This window comes from Solanum pennellii, chromosome 11 (genome assembly GCF_001406875.1).
Source record: "Solanum pennellii chromosome 11, SPENNV200".
NCBI classification, from domain to species: Eukaryota; Viridiplantae; Streptophyta; class Magnoliopsida; order Solanales; family Solanaceae; genus Solanum; species Solanum pennellii.
Window position 1 is genome coordinate 62,850,764 of NC_028647.1, and position 17,509 is coordinate 62,868,272.

Sequence of the window (17,509 nt, forward strand, 5' to 3'; positions counted from 1 at the left end):
AAATTAAACTAAAATGAAATCGATAACAACCAAACCAATAGATGTATATTTCTATTAGGTTTTTGTTTGATTTAATAATTTAGAAACCGACTAAATTAATTTGATTTTAATAATCGACACAGAACACCCCTATCCACCATTATCAACTACCACACACAACCACCCTCCTTAACGACAACCGTCATTACTTATAATATTCATTATTGATAATCACCATCATCAGTTATCACAACATATAACAACTATTATTACATTCATCACCATCATTAATTATCACTATCATTTATCGTGCTATCACAAATTCACGATAATTTTTTATAATATTTTGTTAATATAGTATTACATTCCATTTTCAAAAAAAAAAAAAAACTTTTTTATTTTCTCCCTCTCATAGTTGTTGGATCTCCAATTCCCAATTATAAATTTTTTCCTTGATTTACTCTTCATCTGTGAACCTTCAACCAATTTATCATTTTCCATAATGCTACCTAAAAAATTTTGCTTCTCATTTTTTGGTGATTTTGTGGAATGGCATCAATCATTCATTCCTTTTGGCAGTTTTCTCAATTGGGTATGTATAAAAAAACTTAAAATCTTAATCTCTGTAATCATATAAGTGTTTTAGATCATGGGTTGGTGTTGTTTTCTGCTGCAAATTTTTGCAAATTTTTTTCAAGAAATTGTGAATTTTGTGTGTTCTATAGGTATCCATTTGATGCCAGTGTCGAAGCTAGGATTTTTATTTTTAGTTTATGAGTTCTGTAGCAATTTTTTTTCAAGAAATTGTGAATTTGTTGTGTTCTAGAAATAACCATTTGATGTCAGTAACGGAGCTAGGATTTTTTTAAATATGAGTTTAGTAGTATAATCCTTTTTTTGCTTTTTGGGTTTTATGGATAAAATATTTAATACACATAAGGCGTTTGGCTATGAGAATTGTGAGCATTTGAAGAAAGGTAGTTTTTGTTTTCAAAGCGAAAAATGATATTTGAAAATTGGAGTTGTGTTTGGTTATGAATGCGAATTAGAGTTGTTTAAGAATTTTTGTGACTAATTTGGAGTGGAAACAGTTTTTTGGTGTTTTTCAAGTTCCGAAAAAAATGTTATGGTCAAATGTGTTTTCCGGAGTTGGGATTCGGGGAAAAAGAAAAAAAAGTCATGGCCAAATGTTCCTAAATAAAGTTTTTAAGACAAATACAGGGAAAAAAATTACCCAAACCGAGTGTATACACCAAACTAATGCATTGGCGGAGCTAAAATTTTCAGCAAGGGATTCAAAATATGAAGTAAACTCAAGAAGAAGATGAATGGGATTCAACATTATTTACTATATTATGCATAAAAAGTAATGGCCGAACTCATAAACAGATCCCTAACATAGTTGAGGTACCTAAGAGGAAAAACTCAACAAATTTAGGGATCTGTTTATGTATTTAGCCAAAAGTAATTGTAACCATGTATAAACAATGTACTTTCTACTGAAGGGGATTCAGTTGAACCCCTGGGTCCTATCTGACTTCGGTTGCTTCTTTGTCTATGTGTATTGGTGAATGCATGTCATTTTAGTTTACTTAGTGTCATATTTGAAGGTTAAAAGTTTTTAAAATTTACGCAGTTATTGAAGAAAAATCAAAGCTTGATTAATTTGGTGACGTCTCATTGTGGAATTACTAGGATTGGAGTGAAAGATTAGCAAGCTCTTGAGGTTCAAATTTCTGATTGTTGTTTACGTGTTTTAGTGATATGGATTACCTTCCTGTTGAGGTCGTTGGGAATATCCTCTCTCACCTCGGAGCAGCGAGGGATGTGATTGTAGCATCTGCAACGTGTAGAAAGTGGCGGGAGGCTTGTCAGAAACACCTCCATACCCTTTCATTCAATTCTCATGACTGGCCACTCTATCGAGACCTAAGTACTAGTAGGCTAGAGATACTGATTACTCAGACATTGTTTCAGACAACACATTTACAAGGTTTATCGATATTGATGGATGATGTTGATGAGTTTTCAGCTTCCACTGTAGTTGCTTGGCTCATGTATACAAGAGAATCGTTGCAATGGTTGTTTTACAATGTCCGTACTAATCCAAATATCAACATTCTTGATATATGCGGGCGACAGAAGTTGGAAATGTTGGTGCTTGCTCATAATTCAGTATCAGGGGTTGAACCAAATTATCAGAGGTTCCTCTGTTTAAAATCACTTTCGTTAAGTTACGTTAGTATTTCAGCATTGGATCTTAATTTGTTACTGACAGCATGTCCAAAGATTGAAATTTTAGCCCTTGTGAATCCCGAGATCGCAATGTCAGATGCACAGGTAACTGTTGAGCTGAACAGCACTACACTAAAGAGTATCTACATTGAAGCGATAAGTTTGGACAAGTTTATATTGGAGGCTGATAGCCTTGAGAATCTGCACTTGAAAGATTGTGCACTTGAGCTTTTTGAGCTCGTCGGTAAAGGAACTTTGAAGTATTTCAAGATTGATGATGTTAGTATAATACATCTTGATGTTGGTGAGTCTGTTGATAATCTTGAAACCGTTGATGTAAGTAATTTCACCATAAATTGGTCCAAGTTTTATCAGATGATCTCGAAATCATCTACAATGACAAGTCTCAGGTTATGGGACGTCGTGTTTGATGAAGAGGATGAGATAGTGGATGTCGAAACAATTGCACTTTGCTTCCCACAGTTAAACCATCTTGCGGTTAGTTATGATTTACGAGATGACTTACGTGAAGGAATTCTCCACTATGGTTTACAAGGACTATCTCTGTTAGAGAATGTCAATGTGTTGGAGCTGGGATCAACGGTAATTAATGACGTATTTACGCAATGGGTTACTGCTCTACTGCAACGATGCCCTAATCTCACTAAATTAGTCATTCACGGAGTGATTTCCGAGACTAAAACACCTGAAGAGTGTCAAATGTTAGCCAACTTTACCTCATCTATTGTTCAGCTGATGAGGCGATACTTACACGTAGATATTCAGTTTGAATTTGAGTAGATCAGAGACGTACGTCAATGTGGTATATTGGGCGCAATCAACAATATCGGAGGCAGGTAGAAAAGGTATTTAATTGAACTTGAAGCCTTTGTTTCCTCCTGTACTTCGATTATTTTGCACTATTTTGTTGTAGTTACTGTTCCTTTGTTTTTCCCTGAATGCTTATTTATGCTTTGTATAGTATTTTTTCCATGATTTCTTCACTTCCGTTTCTTCTTTTTTCGATCTGCTTTGTTATGCTTTTTCTTTAAGTCGAGGGTTTATCGGAAATAATCTCTTACCTTCTAAGGTAGGGCCATAAGGGTAAGGTATGCGTACACCAGACCCCACTTGTGGGAGCCTTGGTGGACAGAGTTACCTGATATCTGTTTAGAAAGAGCTGCCTAAACAAAAAACTGTTTTGTTTGGTAACTTGTCTTCTCAGTTTTGTGGAGTTTGAATTCGTGATGTACATACACATAACACGTTCTATATCCTTGAGTGAAATCACGCTTGATATATATTTACTACAACTCTTTTCTTGAGCAAGTGATCTCGATCTCATATTGAAACTCTTATTTCTTTAACAGGAGACTTGAACCCCGCTGTGGATTAAGGAGATGGACTAGCGTGCTATGATATGTGAAAAATTCCAAATGTCGTCTCCTTAAGTTGGCAATTTCACGTTCCAACAGTTCGTGTCACAATAAGGACAAGTATGAAGTCTACCGCGCCATGTCCTTTTTCTTTTCATTTTAGTATGGTAAAAGTTAATCGCCTAATGAATGTCGATAGGACTTACATCTCTTGTATCTTAGTCCACCCGACTGTGGAGGTGAAATGAATGTCGTAGACTCGTAGTAATGTTTGCAACAAGCAGTTTTGTTGTAGTTACTGTTCCTTTGTTTTTTCCATTGAAATTGCAGCTATGTTTACCCCAGGAACACATGTTACTGATGCCTCTCTTTCATCGTTTATTCAGCCAAGTTTCTATCGAAAACAATCAATCTACCTTCTCAAGGTAGGGGCAAGGTATGTGACTCTGCATATGCTCTACCTCCCCAGACCCTACCTGTGAGATTACACTGAGTTTGTTGTTGTTGTATCTAGTGTTTAAATTGGAATTGCTCTATGTTTTCGTATATCTTTCTCTTCTCCTCTCTCACATATACACCGAGAAACAACGTCTTTCTATCTCTTTGAATTGAGACCTAAACCTTTGGTGAAGCATCTTGATTCTTTGATATGTCAAATGTACCCTAGTTATGATTTTGGGCTCTTAAGCAATGGTGTAGGAGCTAATTGACACATAGCAGAATGTAGTCAGGTGTATATCGGGTTCTTCAAAATTAATGCATTTTTTTGAGGATCTAACACGTGTACGACAACATTTTCGTAGCAACGGAGGCCCCTCATTCTTTTGTCTCAGAGCTCAGAAGTTATGCTGGAACTCATAAAATTACCAAATTATAGAATGATCTGTTTTATGGTTCTGTTGAATAGAGCAACTTAAAATAGGTAAAAGATCATATATAATAATAACCGATCAAGCAAAAATTTAGTTGACTCTCGGAATTTCAGGGCGAAGAGAATAATATATTTTTTCAAATTATTAGATTATTAAGTTTATCATTTTTCAAACAACTTATTATTATAACTAGATTGTATGTATATCGCATATAATTTTTTATATACCCATTTTAACGATTAAAATTATTCCTTATGAGCAATCAACTATAAATTTGGTAGTCAGCAAACTTACAATAAAGTCATAGATTGCTAACTTGACCGCAAATAAAAATAAAAATTTCATAGAAAATTAATGGACCATGAAGCTACATTGTAAAACCTAACTTTAAAAAGATCAAGACTATAATCAAATAATTACACAAATATTTCAATTCACCACACCACATTTTTTGTAGAACAAAAAGTAAATAGAATTGCAGGAAAAAATATAGAAGTAAAGAATTAATACATTCCAAATTAATTTATGCACTTTTTTTAAATATAATTTTATAAATATTTATGATTTGTTTTAAAACCTTTAATATATTATTTTTAAAAAAAAAGTTACCTATGAAGTAACATCACATAATTGAGACGTAAGAATAATTAAGATGAACATAATCAGACTTTTAAGTTTATCGGTGATTTTTATTTAACCATTTGAATGTATGATAATTTACTTCTATAATTTTTAAAAACACTCAATTGGCAGTAACTTACATTAATAAAGTGACGTGTTTATTAGAGGAATTTAATTAGTAATGGGTGGGTAGTGGATTGATTTATAAATTATACTTATAAGTTAAATTTTAACAAATAGTTGAGCGCCACGTATTTTAAAAAATATTTAAATACTTTAAATATAAAACCGTTAAATAAGTGGTCAATTTTGAACCAAAAGGTGGACGACAAGGGTATTTTGGACCCAATACGTGGGTGGGAAGGGTATTTTGGAGTCAATAGGTGGATGGAGGGTAATTTTATACCATTTTCAATAATTTAAGGGTATTTTAGGCCCTTTTCCGTTAATTATATTGAATAATGAATTAGCCAAAAGAAATAATTATAAATTAAATGCAAGTGCATGTATGGATAAGAACTCAAGAGTTATTTGTATGACTTTTTTTTTCAGCATGACTTTTGAGTTTCTATATGACATTATATATTTACTAACTTATAAATATACTTCTGTGCTTCCTGAGAAGGTACTTTTCTGTAAGCTTTGTCATGAAGTAATCTTAGTTGTTTTCTTAATTTTGCTTGTTTCGTTAAGATAATAAACCATAAAAATGCTGATGATATGAAAGAATTTTCATAAGCTTCTTTATCAAGGTGTGAGGAATAATGAAAAATAAGAGATAGTTTTTTTTAAAAAAAATTAGCGTATTATGATTAAAAATGTTTTTTAATTTCGATATTACTTCTCTTACGCTTTTTGTATCATTTGATATATGTTGTCAATTTTTCAAGGTTGAAGTAATGTTGAATGAAAGAAAATCTAGATATGCACATATATTATGTTCTGCTTACAGATTCCATTATGTATTTATTTTTTTATATTTGGTCTATTTGTTTTGCTTTTTAGATTTAATTTTTTGTTGTTTGTTTTATCCTTTTCACCCCAAGTCATGGAAAACTATTATACCCATCATATGATTATTTTTAGAGTCAAAAAGCTAGAAAATTCTAATGTTATTTTTTCTTTTTGATGGTTACGTACTTCGTGGTGACTAGGTGAACAAAAGATGCACAATATATATATATTTTTACATTGTATTATTTTTTTATGATATTTTTCTATAACTTCGAAAGGATATTCTCTTGCATCTATGAATTACCTTTAATGTACCATATTTTATGTTATTCTTTAGAAATAAATTAGTAACTTAAATTTATGAATAAATGTGATTGAATGTTTGGAGCTACAAGCTTTAAAGAAAAGAAGTATATTCAAGGTTTTAATATGTACTATCTAGCTATACTATTAGATAAATAAAATATCTTAGACTAAAGTAATTAAAAACTAAATGAATTCTATCAAATTGAATGCGGCATAAAGTTTAAAGACATATTTTTACTATTCAGTCAAATTCCTTCTTTTGGTATTTTTCGCTTAAGGTAGTAATAATAAAAAAATGTATGAAACAACTTCAACAGTGGACCTTTGGAACACAAAATCTCTTCCTTTATTTGAAACATAGTATTTAATAATAGGGCAACTTTCACATATAGCAAATAAAAAATTCATATTTGTATGCTATAGCAAAGTTTGCATAATTTCGCTCCATAGCAAACATAAAACTGTATAATTCGCTATACATATACAATTATATAATTCGTTGGACAAAATTGTATAATTCGCTGGCCTATTTCGCTATAATTGTATAATTCGCTATCCTATTTCACTGCAATTGTATAATGTACAATCGTATAATTCGCTGCCTATTTCGCTGCAATATTTTTATAAAATTTGTTTTGCATACAATTGAATCGAATTAAAATGTATGTATATTGCATAATTATAAGTGTATAGCAAGAAGATATATGTTTTTCTCTCGCTTTATACAAAAACAGAAACACAATCTATACACTTCTGTGGTATAAAGCTAGAGAAAATTGTATTTCACTGCAATTGTATAATTCGCAATTGTATAATTCGTTGGCCTTTTTCTCTGCAATATTTGTATAAAATTTGCATTTGTCTACAATTGAATTGAAGTAAAATATTTGTAAATTGTATAATTAAGTGTATAGCACGAAAATATATGTTTCCGCATGTGTATATACAATTTTCTCTCGCTTTATACAAAACAGAAACAGAATTTATACACTTCTGTGAATAAAGCGAGCAGATGGAGAGTGGCGAGCGAGAATGGGAGAGTGGCGAGAGAGATTTTTGGGAGAGAGACGCCTGACAAACTTTGGCTAACGTTTGCTATGGAGCACAATTAAATCAAACCCTAGCTACTCCATTTATTTTAGGTTATTAGTTTGTTATTATATACAATTTTCCCTTAATAAATGTAATTTTTAAAAAATAAATACATTGATATGGGGTACCTTCAAAGTTGGATTACGATCATGTCCCCGTAATATATCACAATTATATTAATAATTTAACTTCTAACAATAATGTTTAATCACATTTCAAAAAATAATTAAAAAGCCTATTCAAANATATATATATATATTTCAATAATTGTTAAAAAAGTGATATTGGTTATTTTTCTCCTATTCATGAATATATAGACTAAAGTTACCTTCCTAATGAGACATTTTTACTGATATCTAAACACTACCATTTTTCTACCCAATAATACATTTACCTTTTAATAAATAAATCAATAAATTGGAAAACATTAATGTGAAGTTCATTAATCTATCGAGTCATTAGTATCATATATTATTATAAGAGGGAACAACAAAAGTTAAAAGTTGAATTACAATTTTATCCTTACTATTAATTAAAATGTTATAAAAGTATTTAATTATTTAGTTTAAATGTTAAATTGTATCATTTAAATAAAAATGTAGAGGACTTTTGCATTTTCTTAAATTAATTCTTAATTAAAATATAAGGAAATTAATTAAATGTTTGGAATGTGAAAAGAAATATTTTAATTGTACATGTATATCATAGAATAATTACTGGCATATGAAAAGAGTGGCTCCCCATTTATCCTATTAATGCCACTGATTTTATTTATTTGATTTATTATTACCAAGATATTAAAAATGTGTTATTATATATGAATGAATTAGTAATAAATTATTGAGATGACTTGTATCGAATTACAATTTTACCCTTACTATAAATTAAAATGTTAAAAAAAATTTAATTATTTAATTTAAATGTTAAATTGTATCATTTTAATAAAAATGTAGATGACTTTTGCATTTCCTTAAATTAATTCTTAATTAAAATATAAGCAAATAATTAAATGTTTGGAATGTGAAAAGATATATTTTAATTGTACATGTATATCCTAGAATAATTACTGGCATATGAAAAGAGTGACTCCTCATTTATCCGATTAATGCCACTGATTTTATTTATTTGATTTATTATTACCAAGATATTAAAAATGTGTTATTATATATTGACTTGTAATTGCCTCATTTATTACTAATTATAATGATTTATGTTTTTCATCTTTTTAAATATTCATTCAAACTAAACTAGATTCCAAGTTCAAAGCAATAATTATTAGTGGTAATGTTAATTCTCTTATTAAGTCTAACTATGATTTGTATTTTTCATCTTTCTATCTATCTATATATTAAAGACTATTATTTAGAACTGAAAAATATAGAATTTAAACAGACATTTTTACTACTATTTAAGAACTAGGTGATAACCATTGAAAAATGAAAGAAATTGTCATTTAACTGATAATCAAAAAACTATTCCATCTATGATAGGCAAAAAAGACATGAAAAAATAGAATATATGAGGTGGGGAGAAGAACTTGAAGACTTCTTTTTAGACATGCCTAAGTCCTCATATCTCTTTCGATATATATTCTCCATCACGAAGATTAATGTTGTTTCTAATTTTTTTGCATTTCTAATAAACTCATTGTGGTGTTGTAATCTTTTAGCTATTATTATGAGCTTTTGAAATAGATGTATGTATGAAGTTCAGCGTTTAAATTATATATCTGTCAATTTTATATTTTAAACGTAATTGCTTTTAATCTTGTATAATTTTGATAGTACAGTCCTTTAATTTTAGAACCTTACTTAAATAATATAAATATTTCACTCTATCGTATCTCATTAAAATAAAATAGGCAATCTGATCAATAAGTGTACATGTATTTTTAATATCCATTTATGGCAATAAAAGGTTATCACTGATATTTAGATCAAAAAGACTTATACAAAGTTAAAAGAGACTATATTATATTAATTAATTTCACATACTTTTTGCTTGGTGCCAAATGCGCAATCCCTTTTTATTTATTTTTGTTGATACATGAAATATAATTGGTAAAATTAATATTGTTGATTTAAACATTTTCTATTTGATAGCACAATTTTAAATTATATAACAATAGTAAAAAATAAACGTGCAACGCACGTTGTCAGAAACTAGTGTTTTTGAAAAAACCCAAGTAACTATATCCTACACTCATTAAAGAAAGTTCAAGGTTAAGACAATGTTTTCTTTTAAAAAATTCTCATTATTATCCAGTGATCTCAATTTACCACAAAATAAAAAATCAAAAATATTTTCATATGCTTCAATTGATTAAATCTATTTTGAAATGAAAAAATACCTTGATTCACACGTTTGTATAAATCAAAATTTATATAACTTTTGTATAATGTAATTTCGTATAGTATAATTTGTAAAACTGTTTACACTTCAAATGTTTGTAAATTGTATAAATTCGTTATTTCAAGTTTATACAAAAATAACTAAATTATACAAATGTATCCGCGAATTATATAAACCTGCAAATTATAAAAACTCGTGAATTATACAACGAGTAAGCTTAAACTGTAGCTACAATTTGTAAATATGTAAATTATAGCTATGAAGCATAATTAGGTTTATTATACTGGTTATTTGCGAAAACTCCCTTCTTTTAGTACACATTTTATTCCTCATAAAAACATAAGAATCCTATTCTTGTTTCTTTTCTTTTAAAGAGAGAATGCATAGTTATAACACAAAAAGTAAGGATTGCACAATAACTTGTGATCATCGATTGCGAGAAGCTGGTGAATGGCCGAAATATTGGTGTCTCGTAGAGAGAGTTTATATGTAATCTAGCGAAAAATCTATAGAGTGAGAAGGGTGGAGATAGATTTTTTAAAACTAAATATGCCACTATTACAATTAATATTAAACTTATGCTAATTGTACTCAATCCGTTGAGTTGTTGCTTCAGTAAAAGGAAAAAAAGAAGAAGCTATTTCTTAGTCTGTGTTTTGTAGTTTTGCATATTGCTAAAACTACAGTATATGTTGGATGTTTATTTGTTACGTCAACATAGAAAAATAGAAACAACCAACATACCAAGTATAACCCCACGTACAAGTGGGGTGTGTATGTAGACCTTATCACTACCTGTAGGGTAGAGAGATTGTTTCGGAAAGGCCATCAGCTCAAGTAAACACATAAAAAATAATACCATTGAGAAAAGGAAAATGTTACAGAATCCAATTCATGATATGCTGGGCTCAATTAAGCACTACACTGAGCTGTTGAAAAATGAATAAGTGCATAAAGCAAAAGTAATGAATAGACATAAAGCAAAAGATACTTGCCTCAATTATTCAACTTTTTGAAAAGAAAAAAGAGGAAAGTTTTACTTCTTGTTTGCAAATTACTCTTAGCATTCAACAGGTAAAATAAAGCTCATAACAGACACAATTTGAAGATATATCTTGTTAAAGAATCATATTTTGCTTTTGCAGATTTGAGAAATGGAGATTGGGTTAGCAGTTGGTGGTGCATTTCTCTCCTCAGCTTTGAATGTTCTCTTTGATAGGCTTGCTCCTAACGGTGATCTGCTCAACATGCTTCGGAAGCATACAGATGATGTTGAGCTCTTTGAGAAGCTGGGGGACATTTTGCTTGGTCTTCAAATTGTGCTAAGTGATGCAGAGAATAAGAAAGCATCAAATCAATTTGTGAGCCAGTGGTTACATAAGCTTCAGACTGATGTGGGCGCTGCTGAAAACTTGATAGAACAAGTCAATTATGAAGCTTTGAGGCTTAAAGTGGAAACAAGCAACCAGCAAGTAAGTGACCTTAACCTGTGCTTGAGTGATGATTTCTTTCTTAACATAAAGAAGAAGTTGGAAAACACTACTAAAAAACTGGAGGTGTTGGAAAAGCAAATTGGTCGCCTTGGCTTAAAAGAACATTTTGTTTTGACTAAACAAGAAACTAGAACACCTTCAACTTCTTTGGTTGATGATTCTGCTATCTTTGGAAGGAAGAATGAAATAGAGAATTTGGTTGGCCGCTTGTTGTCTATGGATACTAAGGGAAAAAATCTGTCTGTAATTCCTATTGTTGGAATGGGCGGCCTGGGTAAGACAACACTTGCTAAAGCCGTTTACAATGATAAGAGAGTGCAGAAACATTTTGGTTTGACAGCTTGGTTTTGTGTTTCTGAGGCATATGATGCTTTCAGAATAACAAAAGGTTTACTTCAAGAAATTGGCTCAACTGACTTGAACGCTGATGACAATCTTAATCAGCTACAAGTCAAATTGAAAGAAACGCTGAATGGAAAAAGGTTTCTTGTTGTCCTTGATGACGTGTGGAATGATAACTATCCTGAGTGGGATGACTTGAGAAATCTTTTTTTACAAGGGAATATAGGAAGTAAGATTATTGTAACGACACGTAAAGAGAGTGTTGCCTTGATGATGGGTAGTGAGGCAATCTACATGGGAATTCTGTCTAGTGAAGACTCTTGGGCTCTATTCAAACGACATTCATTAGAGCACAAGGATCCCAAGGAACATCCAGAATTTGAAGAGGTTGGAAAACAAATTGCAGACAAGTGCAAAGGGTTGCCTTTAGCTCTAAAAGCACTTGCTGGTATGTTACGCAGCAAATCAGAGGTGGATGAGTGGAGAGACATTTTAAGAAGTGAAATATGGGAGCTTCCAAGTTGTTCGAATGGTATATTACCAGCACTAATGTTGAGCTACAATGATCTTCCTGCACATTTAAAGCAGTGTTTTGCTTATTGTGCAATATATCCCAAAGATTATCAATTTCGCAAAGACCAAGTTATTCACCTGTGGATTGCTAATGGTCTTGTACATCAGTTTCATTCTGGTAACCAATACTTTATCGAGTTGAGATCAAGATCATTGTTCGAAATGGCCTCAGAGCCTTCTGAAAGAGACGTAGAGGAATTCTTAATGCATGACCTTGTCAATGATTTGGCGCAAATTGCATCTTCAAATCTTTGTATAAGGTTGGAAGATAACAAAGGATCGCGTATGTTGGAACAATGTCGGCACATGTCCTATTCAATAGGAGGAGATGGTGAGTTTGAGAAATTGAAATCACTCTTTAAATCAGAGCAGCTGAGGACATTACTTCCAATCGGTATCCAGTTCCATTACTCAAAACTAAGCAAGAGGGTGTTGCTTGACATACTGCCTACACTAAGATCCTTGAGGGTACTATCATTGTCTCATTACAATATTAAGGAGTTGACAAATGACTTGTTTATCAAATTAAAGCTCCTCAGATTTTTGGACCTTTCTTGTACATGGATTACAAAGTTGCCGGATTCCATTTGTGGATTGTATAATTTGGAGACACTTCTCCTGTCATCTTGTGGTTATCTTAAGGAGTTACCGCGGCAGATGGATAAGTTGATTAACTTGCGTCATCTTGACATAAGCAACACTCGGCGCTTGAAGATGCCACTACATCTGAGCAGGTTGAAAAGCCTCCAAGTGTTGGTGGGAGCCAAGTTTCTTCTAGGTGGTTGGAGAACGGAATATTTTGGTGAAGCACAAAACTTATATGGATCTCTATCAGTTGTGAAGTTGGAAAATGTGGTTGATAGAAGGGAAGCTGTGAAGGCAAAGATGAGGGAGAAGAATCATGTTGACAAGTTATCATTGAAGTGGAGTGAAAGCATTAGTGCTGACAATTCACAAACAGAAAGAGACATACTTGATGAGCTACGCCCACATAAAAACATTAAAGAAGCTGTAATCAGTGGATACAGAGGGACAAACTTTCCAAATTGGGTAGCTGATCCTTCGTTTGTTAAGCTGGTGAATTTGTCTCTTAGAAACTGCAAGAACTGTTATTCCTTGCCAGCACTAGGACAACTCCCTTGTTTGAAATTTCTTTCCGTTAAAGGGATGCATGGAATAAGAGTGGTGACGGAAGAATTCTATGGCATATTGTCGTCCAAAAAGCCTTTTAACTGTCTTGAGAAGCTTGAATTTGAAGATATGCCTGAGTGGAAGCAATGGCACACACTAGGAATTGGAGAGTTCCCTACACTTGAGAACCTTTTAATTAAAAATTGCCCTGAACTCAGTTTGGAGATGCCCATCCAATTTTCAAGTTTAAAAAGGTTTAGGGTCGTTGGTTGTCCAGTTGTTTTTGATGATGCTCAACTGTTTAGATCCCAACTTGAAGCAATGAAGCAGATTGAAGCATTATATATCAGTGGTTGTAACTCTGTTACCTCCTTTCCTTTTAGCATATTGCCAACTACCTTGAAGAGAATAGAGATATCTGGTTGTCCAACATTGAAATTGGAGGCGCCAGTTGATGAGATGTTTGTGGAGTATTTGAGTGTGTATGATTGTGATTGTGTAGATGATATATCACCTGAGTTTCTCCCAACAGCACGTCATTTGATTATTTGGGATTGCCACAACGTTACTAGGTTTTTAATTCCTTCTGCCACTGAAACTCTCACTATTCAGAATTGTGAGAATGTTGAAAAACTATCAGTGGCATGTGGAGGAGCGGCCCAGATGACGTCACTGAATATTTTGGAGTGTAAGAAGCTCAAGTGTCTGCCAGAACGTATGCAGGAACTCCTTCCATCTCTCAAGGGACTGAATCTGTCTGATTGTCCAGAAATAGAAGGAGAATTGCCCTTCAATTTACAAAAACTCTATATCAGAAATTGCAAGAAACTGGTGAATGGCCGAAAGGAATGGAATTTACAGAGACTCATAGAGTTATGGATCTATCATGATGGGAGTGACGAAGATATTGAACATTGGGAGTTGCCTTCCTCTATTCAGAGACTTACCATATACAATCTGAAAACATTGAGCAGACAACATCTCAAAAGCCTCACCTCTCTTCAATATCTACTTGTTCATCTACAACCACCAAAGATTCAGTCACACGGCCAGCTTTCCTCCTTTTCTCACCTCACTTCGCTTCAAACTCTACAAATCCGTAATCTCCCACTTGCTGAATCAGCACTTCCCTCCTCCCTCTCTCACCTGACCATCTCCCATTTCCCTAATCTCCAATCACTTGTTGAATCAGCACTGCCCTCCTCCCTCTCTCACCTGACCATCTCCCATTTCCGTAATCTCCAATCACTTGCTGAATCAGCACTGCCCTCCTCCCTCTCTCACCTGACCATCTCCCATTGCCCTAATCTCCAATCAATTGCTGAATCAGCACTGCCCTCCTCCCTCTCTCACCTGACCATCTCCCATTGCCCGAATCTCCAATCAATTGCTGAATCAGCACTGCCCTCCTCCCTCTCTCACTTGACCATCTCCCATTGCCCGAATCTCCAATCAATTGCTGAATCAGCACTGCCCTCCTCCCTCTCTCAGCTGACCATCTCCCATTGCCCGAATCTCCAATCACTTGCTGAATCAGCATTGCCCTCTTCCCTCTCTAAACTATGGATTTCAGAATGTCCATTGCTCAAACCACTACTAGAATTTCACAAGGGGGGATACTGGCCACAAATTGCTCATATCCCCACCATAAAGATCGATTGGGAATGCATGTAATGATTAAAACGAATGGCTCCCCAACTGATGTAAGCTATTCTTTTCCCTCGTAAGCTTTTTATTTCACTTTGCTTTTTTGTTACTTCTTTTCATTTTTAATCATGCCGTGATAGATTCTATGTTTCTTATTGATTATTGGTTTATGCTCTACCGTGTTTTAATTCACGTCTCAATTGCCACCATGTTTAATCAAAAGTCCGTAGGAAGTGTTTCTAAGGTGCTGCTGCTATTTTTACATCTGTTCCCGAGTTCTTTTTTTTAAAAAAAAACTTTCCACTAAAGTTATTATGTCGTCCACAATGAATTTTCAGGTCTGTTGTTATAGGCAAGTCTTTGAGATGCGACTATCAAAGAAGGGCGATTAAAATCAGTGTACCGCTGATATTATTTCATGTTTCCAGTGCAAGCCTCTTTTGTAAGTTGACAAACTCGATTAGTTAATATGTTTGGGACTCAACTAGTGGTTAGAGTACTCATTTTGTAAGATTTGTGTACAGAAAATCAAATTAGAATTATAACTCGTGATGGTTGAATAAACTCCAAAGAAGTACTAATATATTTTTATAGTGGATATGTTGTTTGCTCATTCGGTGCTTGATATCCACATTGGAGTCCAACTAAATTCGAATTTGCACATTTGAAGGAGTGGCGCTCCTGACATGATTTTTTTTCATTCTACGACTCGTGCTCCTAAATTCTAATTAAGGATAGAAAAATCTCAACTATCTCACACCAACTCATATTAGTTATATTCGGTATAAAGTGTAAACTAAAAATTATAACTATATAGGTGCAAATATTTTTGAAAAAAAACCTCAAATAACAACCAAAATAAAGAAAGAATACTAAATCCTACACTAACTAGTATAATTATATGAGCTTATCCCATTATTTTAAATTTACTGTTTCATTTGATTCTTATCGGTTAAAAAGCTTTTCATGTAAGTTATTAAGTTTTATATAATATGCATAACACATCTGAATAAAGCATAAGATGAAGTTCCAATGGATTCACACAATAGTTTGGGTAAGTATATTATTGTTCAAATTATTTCACATGATTGAAAACTAGATTCTTGAACTTGTATGATATATGCATACTAATATACAGATTAATGTCTATCTAGCTATCTGCAGATTTGAGACAGCAATACAATGAAGCAATAGTTTTGATATTTTGTCAATAATGAATTTTGTGGTTGTTTACTTCCAGGTGATGTTGATTACTAAAGTTGTTATGTCTTTATGCTATTAAGCTTTAATTCGAGTTACATTTGAACGTGTAATTGCATGAATTACTATAGATAATTTTTATTATATATGAGATGATATATTGTAGATGAACTTGTATTTTAGAGGTTAATTCATTGTTTGAAGTTCTTTGTCTAATTTGATGTGGCATCGAATCACGTTGATCTTAATAGTTTGTCATGATACATTTGATATTATATATACATTTTAACTAATTATTTTTGTTAAATTCGATTATGAAAGGACTTTGAATAAGTTTCAGGTAAAAGGTAACCTATATCCCTTTCAAAAGTTCATTTAACTCATCACACATTTATTCTAATATTATTTTAATAAACTATTACTTAGTCTAGAATACACGTGCAACGCACGTGCTCAAAAACTAGTATTATAAAAAGACAGTTAAAAGCAATTTTATATAGACATAATACATAAATATGATCTTTAACTTGGCTTCAACGAATAACTACGCCCTCCAACTTTGAGGGTGGCCAAGTAGGCATTTAAACTTGTATAAAATTAAACAAGTAGACACACATATCTACATGACATAATACGCGTAGAACGCCACGTAGGATACAAAATTAATTGTCATGTAGGGTGTCATATAGAATGAATGTGTCTATTTATTTAATTTTGTACAAGTTTAAGTGTCTACTTGTGTACACCCAAAATTAAAGGTCATAGTTATCAGCTGACACTAAGTTAAGAATAATATCCATGATGCCTTATTTATATAAACGATTATATAATTTGATGATAATAATGATAAAGTGGGTCATACTTTGCGATTTCCTGAGTCTTTGTTTTTTGGTTAATTGAGCACTAAAATGAGCTGTTGAAAAAAGCACTAGTGCATAAAGCAAAAGTAATTAATAGACAGAAAGCTAAAAATTATACTTTGCTTTATTGCTACTTTATTTGTAGTCATGATCATATATTATTATAAGCAGGAACCTCAAAGTTAATCTTACACTATTTCTTCTAACATTATTCTACCAATAAAAGGGAACTATTGAGAAATTTAATTTAGATAGTTGTTATTTTTCCTTTTTGCTTTGCAAACTTATTTTTGAATTATAAACGAAGTTTATTTTATTAATTTCTCATATTATTATCTCAATGCATTCACTAGGAGGTCAGAAAATTGAAGTGTCACAATTAGTAGTAAAGCACTTAAATTTGTATAAATTGAACATGTACACACGTATCCTACATGGCATAATACGCGTAGGACGCCACAAAATTATTATGTAGA

General features: G+C 32.3%; 2 protein-coding genes across 5 annotated transcripts; both read left to right on the forward strand.

Moving 5' to 3' along the window:
- The first annotated feature begins 378 nt into the window (after positions 1–378).
- LOC107004347 (F-box/LRR-repeat protein At1g67190) lies at positions 379–4,481 on the forward strand. Of its 3 annotated transcripts, XM_027913195.1 has the most exons (4): positions 405–571; positions 1,616–3,080; positions 3,585–3,710; positions 3,921–4,481. In XM_027913195.1, the coding sequence occupies exon 2, from the start codon at positions 1,744–1,746 to the stop codon at positions 3,013–3,015; it is 1,272 nt and encodes a 423-aa protein (XP_027768996.1). In that variant the 5' UTR covers positions 405–571; positions 1,616–1,743; the 3' UTR covers positions 3,016–3,080; positions 3,585–3,710; positions 3,921–4,481. The 3 variants fall into 3 exon arrangements, with proteins under 3 accessions (XP_015058046.1, XP_027768996.1, XP_027768995.1); XM_015202560.2 differs by having other exon boundaries at positions 379–571; positions 1,740–3,080; positions 3,585–3,971; XM_027913194.1 differs by having other exon boundaries at positions 3,585–3,971.
- A 6,207-nt stretch (positions 4,482–10,688) lies between these two features.
- On the forward strand, positions 10,689–15,617 carry LOC107005084 (putative disease resistance RPP13-like protein 1). 2 transcript variants are annotated; one of them, XM_015203575.2, is made up of 3 exons: positions 10,689–10,861; positions 10,933–15,029; positions 15,312–15,617. In XM_015203575.2, exon 2 carries the CDS (start codon positions 10,942–10,944, stop codon positions 14,998–15,000), a length of 4,059 nt encoding a protein of 1,352 aa, XP_015059061.1. In that variant the 5' UTR covers positions 10,689–10,861; positions 10,933–10,941; the 3' UTR covers positions 15,001–15,029; positions 15,312–15,617. The 2 variants fall into 2 exon arrangements, with proteins under 2 accessions (XP_015059061.1, XP_027768884.1); XM_027913083.1 differs by lacking the exon at positions 10,689–10,861 and having other exon boundaries at positions 10,868–15,029.
- The last annotated feature ends 1,892 nt before the right edge of the window (positions 15,618–17,509 follow it).

Excerpts from the sequence above, each read along its gene's own strand:
- LOC107005084 (XM_015203575.2), top strand. The coding sequence starts at position 10,942 with ATGGAGATTGGGTTAGCAGTTGGTGGTGCATTTCTCTCCTCAGCTTTG.
- LOC107004347 (XM_015202560.2), top strand. The coding sequence starts at position 1,744 with ATGGATTACCTTCCTGTTGAGGTCGTTGGGAATATCCTCTCTCACCTC.